The 17132-nt window shown below is 44.3% G+C and overlaps 1 protein-coding gene across 1 annotated transcript in view; it reads right to left on the reverse strand.

Moving 5' to 3' along the window:
* FBP2 (fructose-bisphosphatase 2) overlaps positions 1 to 9173 on the reverse strand; it is a 30528-nt gene extending 21355 nt beyond the window's left edge. The window contains exons 1-3 of the mRNA XM_078061264.1: positions 8907 to 9173; positions 4190 to 4352; positions 2040 to 2132 (exon numbers count right to left, since the gene is read on the reverse strand). Of these exons, the coding sequence (XP_077917390.1) occupies positions 2040 to 2132; positions 4190 to 4352; positions 8907 to 9076 (426 nt within the window). The 5' untranslated portion in view covers positions 9077 to 9173. The remainder of the gene's footprint in view (positions 1 to 2039; positions 2133 to 4189; positions 4353 to 8906) is intronic.
* Positions 9174 to 17132: the final 7959 nt, after the last annotated feature.

A 17132-nucleotide genomic window follows, 5' to 3' on the forward strand; every position in this document is an offset into this window, starting at 1 on the left:
CGCTGTACCTCAAAGGGAGAAGCAAAGCTCCTTTATTCACCTAGCTCATTTTTGCTCATTTCAAAACATCATCTTAATCTTTCACTCTCTCAAATACCAGAGAAAGTGTCTGGTCATTCTCACCTGCTCCCTCTGCAAAAGTCTCCTTTTCTCTCTTTGCAAGGAAAAAAAGAGAAGCACCAACTGGGAAAGCAAAATTCTCAGAGGTTCCCTCCCGTCCAGGGTGGCTTGGCTTCCATTTGGTTCTCCAAAACAGGAATCACAGAGCCCGCTCCTGCTCCTTGATGTTCTCCTCAGAAAGAAGCTTAGACTAATTCACATATCATGCTAAGGTTAGTTTTCTGCTAAGCTTTTGCCCCTGAAAATAAAATTCTGGGCTCTTTCTTTGGACAACCGTCAGCTAGGCAGAAATATCTTGCAATATCAACATCTATGGACAGCACATTAGGTGAATGGGACAGAGCCAATCCTCCCCCTCACGTTTATCATCTAAGAGCACTAAGGAAAACACTCAGAGAAAGTTAATTACATGCACATTACAGAATTAGTGCCAAATCATAGTGTAGAAAGTCAGTGATGCCTGAGACTTGTTTGATCACTGGTTTAGTGGACAGAATGTGTGCTGTGAGCCAGAGGCATGGGTATGGGCCTCTGCAACCAGCCTGGAGGGCAGATTACCCAACTGAGCAATCCTTAAAGCCATCCAGCACCCTTGGTCTCCCTTCTGCCTGAAAGCCTCCAGGGCAGAGGCCCAGCCATCCTGACTGGAGTGAGGACTGATCCTCAAATGAGATCTAATGTGGATTATGTGGTTTGACATGAAGTCTCAGGTGATCCTGGATGGTCACAAACCAACCCACAAAACCCTCTGTTGTTGGGTTTGTGGGGTAGGTGAAATGCCCCAAAGAGACCCTAATCCCCAGAATCTGTGACTGTGCTGCATTATGTGTCACAAGGGACTTTGCAGATGTAATTAGGGTTACCAATTTAAAGATTTTTTTTTTTTTTTTATTTGAGACAGAGAGAATGAGAGAGAGAGAGCACATGAGATGGGGGAGGGTCAGAGGGAGAAGCAGGCTCCCTGCCGAGCAGGGAGCCCGATGCGGGACTCGATCCAGGGACTCCAGGATCATGACCTGAGCCGAAGGCAGTCGCTTAACCAACTGAGCCACCCAGGCGCCCCTAGGGTTACCAATTTAAAATAGAGAGATCATCACGGATTATCCAGATGTGCCCAATCTAATCAAATGAGCCCTTAAAATCAGAGAACTTCTGTGGCTGAGGGCAGGGGAGATGAAGCAAAGTGGGGATATCAGAGAGATTAGAAGTCTGAGCAAGACTTGGCCTGCCTTTGCTGTCTTTAAGGACATAGGAGTCACAAGCCACAGAATGTAGGAAGCTTCTAGAAGCTGAAAATGGCCCCAGCATCAGCCAGCCAAAAAACAAACAAACAAAAAAAACAAGGGCCTCCAACCCACAAGAGAATGGAACTGAACTCTGCCAACCACCTAAGTGAGCCTGGGAGCTAATTTCCCCACCCACATCCTCTCAGGAGGAGGCCAGGCTGGCTGACACCCAGATTTTGGCCTTGTGAGACCCAAGCAGAGAACCCAGCCATGCCTGTCAGACTTCCAACCTACACAATGGTAGATAATAAGTGGGCATTGCTTTAAGCCTCTAAACATATGGCCAATTGTTACAGCAGCAATAGAAAATGAATACAGTAAGATCTGAGAAACAGAGGAGCCCTCAAATGCCACCAGGAACCTAATACCACGTCTGATATTTGTGTCACATCCAGATTTTCAAAACCAGGCTCCATCAGTCCTCTGACGTTACCTTCCCACCCAGCTGATAAAGAAGGCAATCGGAAAAGTACCACATCAGTTCTTCCAGTGAGGATCCTGAGACCGAGCGAGTTATGGTTTGCCTACAGTGCTGTGTCTGGTTAGTAGGAGGACAGAGACTAGAACTCCAAACTCGAACCTTCCAGAAACTACCAGAGGGAAGAGGCATTAAAGATCAGACTGTCTACTCACCTTTCTATAGATAGCAAAGATGGTTCCAATGGAGGCCAAGCAGTCGATGTTAGAAGATCCATCCAGTGGGTCAAAGCAGACTATATACTTCCCCTAAATGCACAGAGAGAAGAACCACCTGATTGGCCCCCTTTCAGACAACACACTCCGTGTGAATGGCTGTACATGGCAGGTAACACTACATCAAGAAGTGATTTAGAGCAAAGGGCTATCCTTATCAAAAAATGCAATAACCAAGGAGAGCAAAGTATATCAGCATCTATGAATCCTGAGCTCAGAGCCAACCTGCCCATAGACTGATGAGTTGATGCCCACGTGGGGTGATCCAGGTCCCATCCACCTCCGCACCTCCTCTGGCTCTGCCCTCCTCTCCTGTGTGGGCCCACTGGGGACTCAGAGCTGCCAAGGGTGTGAGAGGAAACCAGGTCTGAAATTGGCACCCGGCCCAGAAGGGGTGGAGAAGCTGAAGATGAACCCAGGCTAGCTCTATCCATATCCACGGTAAGGTCAGTTATAGATTTACTCATGATTCTTTCTGAACCTCTCTGCAGACAGGCTTTCCTCCTTTTAGAGCATTTTTGCCAAAAGACTTTGGAAAATCTCAGAACAATGTCCCAGAGCCTCTGGATCTGTCTTATTAAGAGAGCTAGTATGCATAAGTAGTCTGGGGAATAAAAATACTGTCCTAGGTTTTGCTGCATCCAACCCACCTGTCCTATGCGAAGACCAGAAGACAGAGTGGGGGGGCGGATGTTTCTAGCCCACCCACACTGCTGTCACAGGCTGCTCCAGCTGCCATTGCATAGAAAGAAATCACCAGATACTTTTTACAGGCCTCCTAGGTGCAAGGTTCTGGGAGAGCTTTAGTGATAGGGAAAGGAGTCTCCGGGCTAATTAAACGCAGATAATATAACATCAGGTAAGATGGGAGTCATTTCTCCCACCACTAAAATTACTTTTCCCTGACTTTCTGGTGAGTAATGCCCTAGCTTAAGCTGACCTTTATTTCTTTTGTATTCCTTGCTCAATGGGGGTGAGGGGGGGCTAAAAAGTGGGATAATCCATAAATTTGGAAATTCCCCATTCTCCCTGTAGATAATTCAACTGAGCCCATCTATTCATGCATGCATGCATTCAACAGATATCTGTTGAGCATCTAGCATATGCTGGAAAATGTTCAAGGAGCTGGCATGGAAGTAGGCATGGAATAATCAAGAACTAGCACCAAGACTTGTATAACTCAGGCCAACTGGGAAAGAAAATGATGGATTAGATTGGAGAGATGATTGGGGGCATATCAGTGGGAACTAAATGTTGAAAAGAATCAGTGTAATGTAGTTTAAATTGTGTGAGACAATGAGAGTAAAGTGCTTTGCACAGTCCCTGGTATAGAGCAGGTGCTTAATAAATCTGGCTTTACCTCTTCCATCCTCTCAGCTAATTATGAAGAAATGGTCTCCAACACCCAGTGTATAAAACAAGGGCCAGTCCCAGTGTTTATTTTGCATCATAGCTGAACATAGGTTGAATTTTTGGCCACCAGCAAACCCCTGTCTTTAACGAACTGCTTGTGAAACCAGAATGACTACAGACCCTCCCCGGTCATGCCCTGCACTGACCACATTTACCACTGTATTAAGGCAAGAGCACACGGTTTTTATGGTTTCTTTTCTGTATGAGTCTAACAGTTTGTCAGGCACGAAGAAATCTCTGCTGAAACCAGAGCCCCCTTGGAGAAGTGTGTATTGGGGAGATGGGGCATAGAAGTGGGGATGGGAAGAGTATTGTCCTGCTCTTCCGAGGAACTCTACCTTTTACTGGACTTGATTTTGAAGCCACAAAAAAAATGCAGCACTTGCTCCCGGCACATGAAGTGAAAACCCATGAACCCCACCGTGCACTGAGGCATTTTCAGTAAGTTACTGATTTATTTCCTGAATGAATCACCCCCCTGTTATGGGAATTTTTTGCACTAGACACATAAGACTTCTCGCTAAAAAAAGTATGCAATCCGTTTTTTTCAGAAAACAGAACTTAAGGAATCAAAGAAAATCCCGGAAACTAAAGAAAAAGCAAGGCAAAGATTCTTCCCAACTCAGTAGTACCATCTGCTGGTGAAGAGGGTAATTGCATTCCGATCCCGCACTCACCCTCTTCTCCTTGTTGGTGATAATCGCGTCTTTATTCTCCTCCGAAACCAGGACGCAGGTGCTGTAGGAGGACTGGAGCATGTTGATCACCAGGGAATTGGATAACACGTCCAGTTTCTTCACCTCATCCCCGGTCACGTTCACGCTTCCCGCAATTCCGTACCTAAGAAGAGGAAAGTCAATGAAATCACTAAGGGAATCCAATCTCCAGCAAAGAAGCCCAGACGCTAAGACACCACCATTGTATCCCGCCAATCCTCTCATGGCTGCAGAGTCTCCAAATTATACAGACCACGTATAACATGTCTCACAGCGGGGTTCTCAACCTTGCTTCCTTTACATCTCAGGGATATTGTCATATCCCCTTATTCACCCAGAATTCAATCTTAATAGGGGCGCCTGGGTGGCTCATTCGTTAAGCGTCTGCCTTCAGCTCAGGTCATGACTCCAGGGTCCTGGGATCGAGCCCCGCATCGGGCTCCCTGCTCCGCGGGAAGCCTGCTTCTCCCTCTCCCACTCCCCCTGCTTGTGTTCCCTCTCTCACTGTGTCTCTCCCTGTCAAATAAATAAATAAAATCTTAAAAAAAAAAAAAAAGAATTCAATCTTAATAAAACACAAACCTGCATTCGGCAGTGGGAGGCGAAGGGAAAGACACATCGCCATCATTACTGACTCCAAGTAAAGGCCCATGGCTTTCCAGCACTGAAATCTCAAGTATCTCTTGATTACCCTCAAATAGTGGCCTGGTGGGCCGAATGAAAAATCGCTCTGTGGTAGCTTTGCATTCCTTAAGAAGGAAACTCGGGGTCACAATTAACTAATTTGATTTTGTTCTTCACTACCATTTCAAGCAATGTAAGAAAAATTCTATCTAGCTTTATGTTTTGGAACGCGAAGTTCTCCCAGCTTCCACCCTCATGGGCAGGATCCTTCTAAAATGCCAACCAGATCACTCTGGTCTCACCCAGAGTTCCCAGGTTCCCCACAGAGGGCTTAAGGCCCAACCAAGGAAACCCTGGCCCACTCAGCTCGCTCAGCCAGTCTCACCTCCAGAATCCACCAGGCACACCCTTGCCTTACAGGTACCCCCGAGTTTGTCACCCTACCCCCACACTTTCCCCAAGAGTGGCATGGCTATTACCCCACTCAAGCCTTTTTCATCTCAACAGCTACAAAGGTCCTGTGGCCACCGGCACCCAGCAAGCTGCTCCTCTCCTTTTCACCTTCACTCATTGTGTTTCCCCCACAGGAATGCTGTCTGCCAACCATCGGCTTCTCCCTACTCTCCCTCCTGATCCCTTCCAGAAGCTTCCGTGGTCCCACAACAGACCAGGCACATCCCCTGTCGTCCCTCCCACAGCAGTTCACGATCTATTCATGCAAATACCTTTCCTGCTGGATTGTCTCCTCAGTGAAGGCTAGAACACTGGCCTACTACTGTGCTGGTTTCCATAGTGCTCAAGGAAGTAGTAGATGCTCAATACATATTCACTGAATTATGAAGAAGGCAAGGCAGGAAAGTAATTTCCCTACTTCTCCCTTATTTAATCCCATTTATTTGTTGAAGGAATCCTCAGGTGGTTCTAACAGGTAGCTAGGGTTGAGAACCACTGATCTACCCTAAGCAGGGGACAACTCACTTCCCACCCTCTTCCTTGACTGACAGCCTTCCTCCAGGTGCCCTCTACCCTTAACCCCCATCAACACCCCTCCTTCCAGAAAGAATGGAAGCTCATTCATAATGAGATCTAATTGTCTGACAACTGCTTCAAGTTAGGTCATGGATGCAAGAGAGCTTTATAACCCACAGGAAAACATCTTTTACCATTTTAACTAATCTAAAAGCTTTACTGACAATTTTTAAATGGGATATTCTACCACTGACAGTAGAAAACCATGAAGATGTTTCCAGAAGAAGCACTCTAGCTTTCCCTTCCTCCTACAACAATGAGCGGACAAAAAAGAAGAAAAAACATGAAAATTTCTGATCCCTTTTGCATTCATTAAGTTTGCGCCTAAAAATGTCTTCCCAGAAAAAGGAAGCAAAAGAATGAGGGGCTTGAGGTCCCCTGGATGGGAAGGGGCAGGAGTATGTGGAAGTCCCATTTTCATGAGCAGAATTGCTCCAGGACCGAGAGCGACCTTCTAGTAATATGAGAAGCAATTCCAGGGTCCTGTTTATTAATCTCAGCATTTTGTTAGAAAGAAGGAATTTCCAGACAATGGGCTTCTCACACTGCCATTTTGGTGTTTCGTACTGAGGAGCCAGGGGAAGGATGTCATCTGAATTGGCAGGATGTGGGGCTCCTGCCAGCCTGAGGACCTCAGCCTCTGAGAAAAAGGTGGAGTCTGACATCTTGATTCAGTGGGCTGTACCTGCCACCTAGGGGACAATCAGCAGCATGGACCAGCCCGCCCGCATATTTCCCCAGATCTGGGCTTGGAACCACTGCAATAAGGAGCATTTACTGAGCATTTCTTATGGATCTGGCACTGTTGAAATCTTCATCCTATGGATTCACTAAGCCTTACAACAACCCCATAAGTTAGGGGCTGTTAGTATCCCCTCCAGTTTACAAATGGGCAACTGAGGTCCTGACAAGAGTAGACAATCACATGGAAGGAAGAGCCAAGTTCAATAAACACCCTATTATCCAATTCCTGAGTCTGCTTCATCTGGACACTCAACAGCCACAAAGTTAGAGTTCTGAAGCCGATTAGTACAACCCTACCACGGCAGCCGCTGCCTACCTAAGCATCCTGCACAGAGGAGGAACCCATTAAAGTGGGCAGCTAATGCTGAAATGGCAGCAAGCAGCGGAGAGGCCCAGAAAATGACTAAGCATAGCAGGGCCCATATACAGGGACAGGTAAAGTCACTATTTAGTGTCACTCAGTATGGCCCATCACCTCATAGGAGCAGGACAGACGCAAATGGCTGCACCTCATATTCATGAAAGTTCTTAATCGTAGAGCTTGGCCATTATTGCTGAATGAGGTAATAATAAGCAGGGAAAGGAGATCATAATGCATCTTTTTTTTTTAAGTAGGTTCCACTCCCAGTGTGGAGCCCAACACAGGGTTTGAACTCATGACCCTGAGATCGAGACCTGAGCTGAGATCAAGAGTCAGATGCGTAACCGACTCAGCCACCCAGGTACCCCATAACACTATCAAATTTTTGGTATTAAAAGTACTAAATTGTTAAGAATTAATATTTTAAATTATTAGATTTTGATATTTCTTTTTGTTATTTCATTTTTGGAGGAATAATAATAATGGGTCCCTTCAACTTTTGAGAAGACCGCCACTGGAATTGCTACTAAGAAAATGGAACCCCAGAGAAAGCCAGCTTCTTTTTACCGCAGACTTAAACTGGACACTTGGCTGTATGAAAATTAATAGAGGGAAACCTCACTAAAATTGAGTCAGGAGGGGCGCCTGGGTGGCTCAGTCGTTAAGCGTCTGCCTTCAGCTCAGGTCATGATCCCAGCGTCCTGGGATCGAGCCCCGCATCGGGCTCCCTGCTCCGCAGGAAGCCTGCTTCTCCCTCCCCCACCCCCCTGCTTGTGTTCCTTCTCTCGCTGTCTGTCAGATAAATAAATAAAATCTTAAAAAAAAAAAAAAAAAAATTGAGTCAGGAGGCCAGAAGGGGGAGCCCTCACACAGTGCCGCTGGAGGTCATTCCAGAAGTGTTGTCAATTCCAAACCCCAACAGAAGAATCCTCCAGGAAATCATCAATTACAGGCTCCCACAGGAAAAGATGCACATCGCATCTCCTACAAGAAATGGACTACCCCAGCAACTCAGCGAGTAAGAAATCATTATGGCCCTGAACTCTTGCTTTTGTTCAAAACAACAATTTTCAGTTTCCTCCTCCGTAAAATAACCTTCTTCTCCTTTGTTAGACCAGCCTATGGTTTTTGACGTAGCTTGCTTGTCCCAGATTGCAATTCTCTGCTATTCCCCAATAAACTCATTTTTGCTGGTAAGATAAGCGACTTATTTTTTAAGGTCAGCAGCTGTGACAGTGAGCAGCTGTAGCCTGAACTTGGCCTCGTCCTGTGCTTGGACAGAGTACAGAAGAGAACAAAGTGGAAGAACGCTCTGCATTCCCTCCTCCTAAACCCAGAACCTCCCAGCTTCCTGCACACCAAGTAGAGAAGAAGATAAAGAGTCACAGAGAAGAAACACAAAATTGTTTTTAAAGCAAAAGACTCCTTTCCAGAGTAAGACTGGAGCTTCAGGGCAGGAAGTTATTTTGTAAATGATTCCTAGCTCCTAGCACGTTGTCAAAGTTCATGGCAAGAAAATGCTCGTATCTGCTAAAGAGCATAAAGCTAAATAAGTCTTCCTTGCTCTTTCTTTGTGCCACAAGAAACAAGTCACCATAATTCAACCTATATTTTTAATGCAACAAGCCCCTGAGCTTATGTTACATGGCCATTGGAAAAATTATATATTAAGAAAAGGAAAAAGAAAAATTTTATCTTTTTTTCTCCATACCATGTCTCCAAGTATTTTGTTCCTTTCTCGAAATAAGTCAAAAGCCCTTTATCAAACAGAAACTTTTAAAAGCGCCTCCCCTCCAGGGCGCAGAGGCAAATAGCTCCTGACACGGCAGCTGGCCCAAGCACCTGCAGCTTTGCCCATGCCCCACCTGGGCCTGAATCCCTGCGTGTCTGAGCACCCGCACCTGCTTCCCCCGGACTCACAGGTGGGCCAGGCCAGCCTTGCGCACAGCCGAGGATATGGCTTTGATGGCCGTCAGCATGGAGTTCAGTAGCTGTGTGAGCTCCCCGGTCCCTTTGGCCTGACGCCCCTTTTCCATAACGTAGCGAGTGAGGGTGAGCATGTCCGTTTCGAAGGGGCTTCTGTCCGACATCGTGGCGGGTAACTTTTCAAATCCTTCTTTTCTCCCAGGAAGCCCTGCTTATCTCTACAGGCTGTAGCTCCTCGGTATCAGAGCTGGTTCCTGCCGGCCCTGCCAGGACCTTTAAGGAAAAAGTGCCCTGACCCACGTGGTTGAGATAACTGGGCAAGCCCTCAAGGAAATCTCTCTGGCAGGCTGATCTGATAGGCTGCCAAAGCACCATAAGCAAGCTGTAAATAGAATCAGGCAGCCCAGAAACACACACCTACTTTCTCTTGATGAACCTTTTCTTTTAAAGATCCTAGGAAGCAACCCTTTAGTAACTGGTGGGAGATGAGAAATCCAGCCACTAAAGAACGATCCATAAAACCCTCTCATTCAAGGACTCAGGATTCTTCGAATAGATCTACCGCAGAACCCAATTCCCCAGTGCCTATGGGAGGCAGACTGGCAGATAGCTTATCTGGGGTATAGGTCACGTAATAAGATAATGTCAATCCTGGGACCGCTTAGCCAGGGGGTCTTTCATAAACATTTGAAAAGGATGCTTCTTATTTCCAAAAAGCATGTATGACTGAGTGGGTATCCGTAATAGATAACCAAATCTAGAAGAAGAAAATTATATTCCTAGCGCAGTGCCTCACATCAGGGTTGTTTTATCAATTCCTAATTCAAAAATACTACTTGCTTACTGAAAGGAAACACTACGGAAATATATAAAGAAAAGTGAGGGGCCCCTGGGTGGCTCAGTCGGTTAAGCGTCTGCCTTCGGCTCAGGTCATGATCCCAGGGTTCTTGGGATGGAGTCCTGGGATCAAGTCCCCCATGGGACTCCCTGCTCAGCAGGAAGTCTGCTTCTCCCTCTGCCCCTCCCCCTGCTTGTGCTCTCTCTCTCTCTCTCAAATAAATAAATAAAATCTTTAAAAAAAAATAAGAAAGAAAAGTGAGAGTCCTCACCACCAGCCCAGCCCCCAACCTATTCTCTAGGACTAACTGAGCTGGTGGGGGCCTGCATAGGGTGGACCAAGAACCTTCTGCAGGGGCACACAGACCCGACACTGAGTCCCAAGCTAGTTGTCTGCTAGTTATCCTGGGAAAGTTTCTGAAGCCTCAGTTTCCTCTCTTATAAATGGGAAGAGCAGTAAAACATCTACCTTATAGAGTGGTTGTCAGGATTAAAAGTGATAAGATGAGCCTGTCACATAGTAGGTGTTCAGTATCTCTCAACTATTATAGATATATATAACTATTTTTGATGTATGTATTTTAAATGTATATTTAATTATTATGTGTACATATAGTTTAGATGTATATATAACTATTGTTATAGTTTTTAGATGTATATGTAACTATTTTAGATGTATATATAACTATTTTTTTAAAGATTTTATTTATTTTCACAGAGAGAGACAGCACAACAGGTTGAGTGGCAGAGGGAGAAGGGGAAGCAGACTTCCCGCTGAGCAGGGAGCCCTATGCGGGGCTCGATCCCAGGACCCTGGGACCATGACCTGAGCTGAAGGCAGACGCTTAACCGACTGAGCCACCCAGGCGCCCCAGATGTATATATAACTATTATGTGTACATATATAATTCCATTTTGCAAAATAGAGGAATATACACATGGCTCTGCAATAGGATTTTTTTCTTCTGACAGTTATTTCAATCAGAATGTGTTTAGCTGCAAGTAAGAGAAAACTCAGATGATTTAGATATGCGGGGGCTTGTTTTTCTCGTATTTTCTCATGAGTTCGCTAGGAGGTGGCTGCTGGCATTTATTTGGCTATTCAAAGGTTCCATTAGGGGCCCCTCTGACTCTTCTGTTATCCTTGGTCAGCTGGCTTCTGCCTCCCAGGTAAGACCTCTCAACAGCACAAAAAAGGCAACCACCATTCTGAATGTCTAGCCCACATTGAAGACCCAAAGGGGGAGAAGGGAGCTCCAATCACATTAGTTCCCTTTTATTAGAAAAGAAATATTTCCCCAGAACACACACACACACACACACACACACACACACACACACACACACACACACACCAGTGGACTTCTTCCTACATAGCTTTGGCCAGATTTGTGTGATATGAGGACCCCTTGCTACGAAGGTGGGCACTGCTATCCATGGGTCAACCCATCTCATGTGGCTGCCACAGCGAAACACCTTGGAAATATACATCCATGTCAGTACACAGAGATACACTGCATTCCAAGGTGCGGACTGTTCGATGATTTTGGAAGTGTTTGCTCTTGAAACAGTGCTTCAACAAGCTTCCATAACTTTGTGCACGTGTTTGTGTGAGCCTTCGGTAAGATACATCTGTGGAGGGGCACGTGCTCTGTCAGAACACTTTAATTTTGACATCACCAGGATCTAGACCAGAAAGCCCTCTTTCTTTTCTGAGAGCTGTGGGGGATGGTAAGAACTGTAGAGGGAGCCTTCTACGTGACCTTGCCGTGTCATGTTGCTATTAACGAATAACTAAGTTTTGTCTTTCCAGTGGGAGATCAACAATGATTCTTCTGACATAATTATCGGAAGATCCGTGGCTGGATGTTAGGAGTTCTGGGCCAGTAAGTGAATACAAAAGAAGAGAGTGTCCTGGTTCTTGGTTTCCAGGTTTCCTTTGAAGTACAACATTGTCATCAAAGGATTTCCCACATGATGGTGCAAAACAACGCCAGTTCAGTGGGCCTTCACATCTTCCCTAGAGAAATGATTATGTCCATTCACAAACACCCTTTCATGAATATTTATAGCAGCTCTATTTATCATATCAGAGACCGCAAACCCAAATGCTCTCCAGTGAATGAATAAACAAACTGGGGTAGATCCATAAAACGGACTAATATTCAGCAATAAAAAGGAACAAATTGGTTGCATGCAGCCCTGGGACGAATCTCAAAGACACTGTACTAAGTGAAAGAAGCCAGTCTCAAAGATTATATATGGTATGATCCCATTTATATTTTGAAAAACCAAAATTAAATATAAAGAGAACAATTCCATGGTTGCCAGGGCCTAGGGGGGTGGGGAGGGTCAGGACAAGGGAGGGGTTTTTTGCCTGATGGGACTGTTCTGTATCCTAATTATGGTGACGGCAATTTGAATCTATATGTGTGTTAAACTCAAATAACTACATTTTTTAAAAATTCATTTTACTGTAGAACAAAATACAGAATGGATCATGGACAGTCTGCAAACTGTACCAGTCCATGACAAAGTTAGTAGAAAGATTGAAAGTATTTAGAAATTTCTATTGCAATTGTCCTATGTTATGTTTGCTCTGTCTATATTAAAATGTGATTTAAATCTAGCAATAAGGGGTGTCTGGGTGACTCAGTCAATTAATCATCTGCCTTCGGCTCAGGTCATGATCTCGGGGTCCTGGGATCGAGCCCCACATCGGGCTCCCTGCTCCACAGGAAGCCTGCTTCGCCCTCTCCCTCTGTTCCTCTCCCCTGCTCTCTCTCTCTCTCAAATAAATAATAAAATCTTTTTTAAAAAAATCAATAAATCTAGCAATAAAATGTAATTTAAATTTAAATGAAATTGCAATCTAATACTAAATAATCGGGGACTGCATTTTGTATGTAGTTTTTTTTGTTTCATTTTTCCAGGGTTTTGTTTTTGGTTTTTTTTTTTACCATTTTAACCATTTTTCAGCACACCGTGCAGTGGCATCAAATACATTCACAGTGTGGTGCATCCCTCACCACCATCTGTCTCCAGAACTGTTTCATCTCCCCCAACTCTGCTTAAATGATAACTGTTCACTGGTCTTTCCTGTAATTCGTTATATTATGTTTTATAAAGTATCTGTTAACAAGACATTGGAAGTGAAACCAACCAACCAGTGCTTCAGGGCAAACTACCCGGAGAAGCTCTGCACCTGGCACACGGGATGGAAGAATAAGCAGAAGCCTGGAGAACTTGGAGACAAGGACGGAGCGGTATTGACTAGTGCCATTTATTCAATGACTCATCCATAAAGGGAACAGGGGAGGGTCCGCTATTTCTGCCACCATCTGGCCCGGGCTGACAGCTGGGTGCAGCAATCACACCCCTTTGCAGCTACGCTTAAATGTTAGAAGTTCAAGTTACCCAATGGTCTAAAATTGCAACGGACGACCTTTCAGCAAATGCCAAAGTTCTTTCAGGGCACACAACAGGGTAGAAACAGAGTGGCCATGGTGGAAGCCAGGCGAAAGGGAGAGCAGTACCCGGCTTACATTCACTTCAATGGCACCGATACACCGGAGACCCCAAAGCTCCCTGTGGCCTCGCTCTGCTTGGTGGAGGATGCTCACGGACCTGAGCCTAAGTGAGTAAGGACAAGCAGACCCTCCTGACAGTTGAGGCGATCTTGCTCTTGCATCAGGATCTGAAGACAAAGACAAGGATCTAGAAGGTGGCTCTAGAGTATCAACTGAGGGACACTTCTTTGTTAGCAAAACCCTACTAAGAGGATTCACATACACTCTCCCATGTAATCCCAACATATAGGGTTGTTTTTTAAGTTGTCACTCAGAAAAGATTTTATTATAAGAAACAATTCCATCAGGCAAAAAAACAACAAAAAAAAATGCAATTGTGGCAAAACGTTTAAAAATATCCACACATTTGCCCCCATAGGACCGCAGGGTTTACTATGTACCTGAGCATGGGACACAGAGGCCATTGTAAGCTACTCCACATGGGGAATCTGATTCCTTGGGGATCACCTTACTTTTCTTCACACACCGATGAAATTAGCTTAAGCTTCAACTTTGTAAGATAACAGAAAACAAAGATGGGAAACCAAGAATCCAATTTCTACTTTCCTATAATATACCAAGTCCGGTTTGCAATGCATAAAAAATATATAGGAAAGTACTTCAAGTGGAAAACAAAATTAAAGTGGAACCAGCCCATGTTAGATCTATGTTTTAATTCTATGGTAACCGCTGTGCTTTTTACTTTTGTTCTCATCATGCTATGCGTTTTAAAAAAAAAAATTAAGATTTTTTTTTTTAGAGCAGTTTAGGTTTACAATAAAATCAAGAGGAGGTGCAGAAATTTCCCATTTCTCCCTGCACCCACACATGCACAGCACCCGCCCCCCACCCCCGTTACCAACATCACTCACCACAGTGATATATTTTTTACAAAGAATGAACCTACATTGACACATCATAATCACCCGAAGTCCGTAGTTTGCCTAAGGGCTCACTCTTGGTGTTGCATATTTTATGGGTTTAGACAAACGTATAATGACATACATCTATCATCATAATATCATACAGAGTATCCTCACTGCCCCAGAAATCCTCTTTGCTCTTCCTGTTCATTTTTCTTCCCCCGCTGACCTCTGCCAACCACTGATCTTTTTACTGTCTCCATTGTTTTGCTTTTTCCAGAATGTCATGTAGTTAGAATCACACACCACGTAATCTTTTCATTTCTGCTTCTTTCTCTTAGAAATATGCATCTAAGTTTCTTCCATGTCCTTTCATGGCTTAATAGTTCATTCCTTTTAAGCACCGAATAATATTCCATTGTCTGGATGGACCACAGTGTATTTATCCATTCACCCACTGAAGGGTATGTATCTTGGTTGCTTCCAAGTTTTGGCAGTGATGAATAAAGCTGCTATTAATGACTTCTGCAGATTTTTGCATGATGTAAGTTTTTAGCTCCTTTGGGTAGGTATAAAGTCCTATGATTGCTGGATCATATAGTGAGTGTGGTTAGTTTTATAAAAAAACTGCCAAACTGTCTTTCAGAGTGGCTGTACCACTTGGCATTCCCACCAGCAATGAATGAGAGTTTCTGTTTCTTCACATCCTCATCAGCATTTGGTGTTGTCCGTGTTCTGGATTTTGGCTATTCTAAAAAGTGTGTAGGGGTGTTGCTTTAATTTGCGTTTCCCTGATGACATATGATGTGGGGCATCTTTTCATATGCTTATTTTCTGAGTATCTGCTTTGGTGAGGTGTCTGTTAAGGTCTTTGGCCCCCTTTTTAAGCAGTTGTTTTCTTATTGTTGAATTTTTAAGAGTTCTTTGTATATTTTGGATAACAGTCCTTTATCAGATGTGTCTTTTGCAAACATTTTCTCCCAGACTCTGGCCTGTCTTCTCATCCCCTTGACGCTGTCTTTCCCAGAGCAGTTTTTCATCTTCATGAAGCCCAGCTTATCAATTACTTCTTTCATGGATCCTGTCTTTGGTGTTGTATCTAAAAAGTCATTACCATACTCAAGCTTATCTAGGTTTTCTCCTATATTATCTTCTAGGAGTTTTACGGTTTATATTTAGGCCTATGATTCATTTTGAGTTAATTTTTGTGCGGGGTATAAGGTCTGTGTCTAGGTCCATTTTGTGCGTGTGGAGGTCTGGTTGGTCCAGCACCATTTGTTCAAGAGACTATCTTTGCTCCATTATATTCCCTTTGCTCCTTTGTCAAAGACCAATTGACTACATTTATGGGGGTCTGTTTCTGGGCTTTCTATCCTGTTCCATTGATCTATTTGTCTGTTCTTTCCCCAATACCACACTGTCTTAATTTCTCTAGATTTTTAAAAATATTTATTTATTTGAGGGGCGCCTGGGTGGCTCAGTCATTAAGCGTCTGCCTTTGGCTCAGGTCATGATCTCAGGGTCCTGGGATCGAGCCCCGCATCGGGCTCCCTGCTCGGCGGGAAGCCTGCTTCTCCCTCTCCCATTCCCCCTGCTTGTGTTCCCTCTCTTGCTGTCTCTCTCTCTGTCAAATAAATAAATAACATCTTTAAAATAAAATAAAATAAAATAAAAATAAAAATATTTATTTATTTGAGAGAGAGAGCAAACATGAGCAGGGAGAGGAGCAAAGGGAGTGGGAGAAGCAGACTCCACACTGACTGTGGAGCCCAATGCAGGGCTCGATCCTACAACCCCAAGGCCATGACCTGAGCTGAAATCAAGTTGGCCGCCCAACTGACTGAGGCACCCAGGCACCCTTAATTACTGTAGATTTATAGTAAGTCTTATAGTTGGGTAGCATCAGTCCTCCAGTTATGTTCTTCTCCTTCAATATTGGCTATTCTGCATCTTTTGCCTGTCCATATAAACTTTAGAATTAGTTTGTCAATATCCATAAAATAACTTACTGGAACTTTGGTAGGGATCACATTGAATCTGTAAATCAAGTTGGGAAGAACTGACATCTTGACAATATTGAGTCTTCCTATCCATGAACATGGAATAACTCTCTATTGATTTAGTTCTTTGATTTCATGCATCAGAGTTTTGTAGGTCTTACACATATTTTGTTAGATTTTTTTTTTTAAGATTTTATTTGTCAGAGAGAAAGAGAGAGCACAAGCAGGAAGAGTGGCAGGCAGAGGGAGAAACAGGCTCCCTGCTGAGCTGGGAGCCTGATGCGGGACTCGATCCCAGGACCCTGGGATCATGACCTGAGCCGAAGGCAGCTGCTTAACCAAATGAGCCACCCAGGCGTCCCTGTTAGATTTATATGTAAGTATTTCATTTTGTTGGGTGCTCCCTCTGGAGCTATAGGAATGAATCCTTCCTTGCCTCCTCCAGCTTCTGGTGGCTGTTGGCATTCCTTGGTTTCTTTGACTTGTGGACATATCAGTCTAGTCTCGGCTTCCATCTTCATATTGCATTCTCTGTGTGTCTCTTATAAAAACACATTATCATTGGATTTTGGACCCACCCGGTAATTCAGGATAATCTCATCTCAAATTCCTTAATTTAATTAAATCTGCAAAGATCCTCTTTCTAAATAAGGTCATGTTCACAGACTCCAGGGATTTGGATGTGGACATGTCATTGGCTGGGGTGGGGGGAAGAGGGGGCACTACAGTCATCCTGAAATTATTTCCAATTCTAAAGCTGGGCACCAGGGACCACAGATACTCTGAGAACTTTGAGAACAATGATGCTCATCTGGAGTTTCTACCCCCTTCCTGGTCACAGGGTGTCCCATCAAATGCCCAATGACATAGCATGGTGGCAAAGCCAGGACAGACAGGTGCTTCAAGTCAAACTGGACTTAGCTTTTGGTGAAAGACACAAAACAGCAAGCA

Source organism: Halichoerus grypus, chromosome 14 (assembly GCF_964656455.1).
Source record: "Halichoerus grypus chromosome 14, mHalGry1.hap1.1, whole genome shotgun sequence".
Lineage (NCBI taxonomy): Eukaryota > Metazoa > Chordata > Mammalia > Carnivora > Phocidae > Halichoerus > Halichoerus grypus.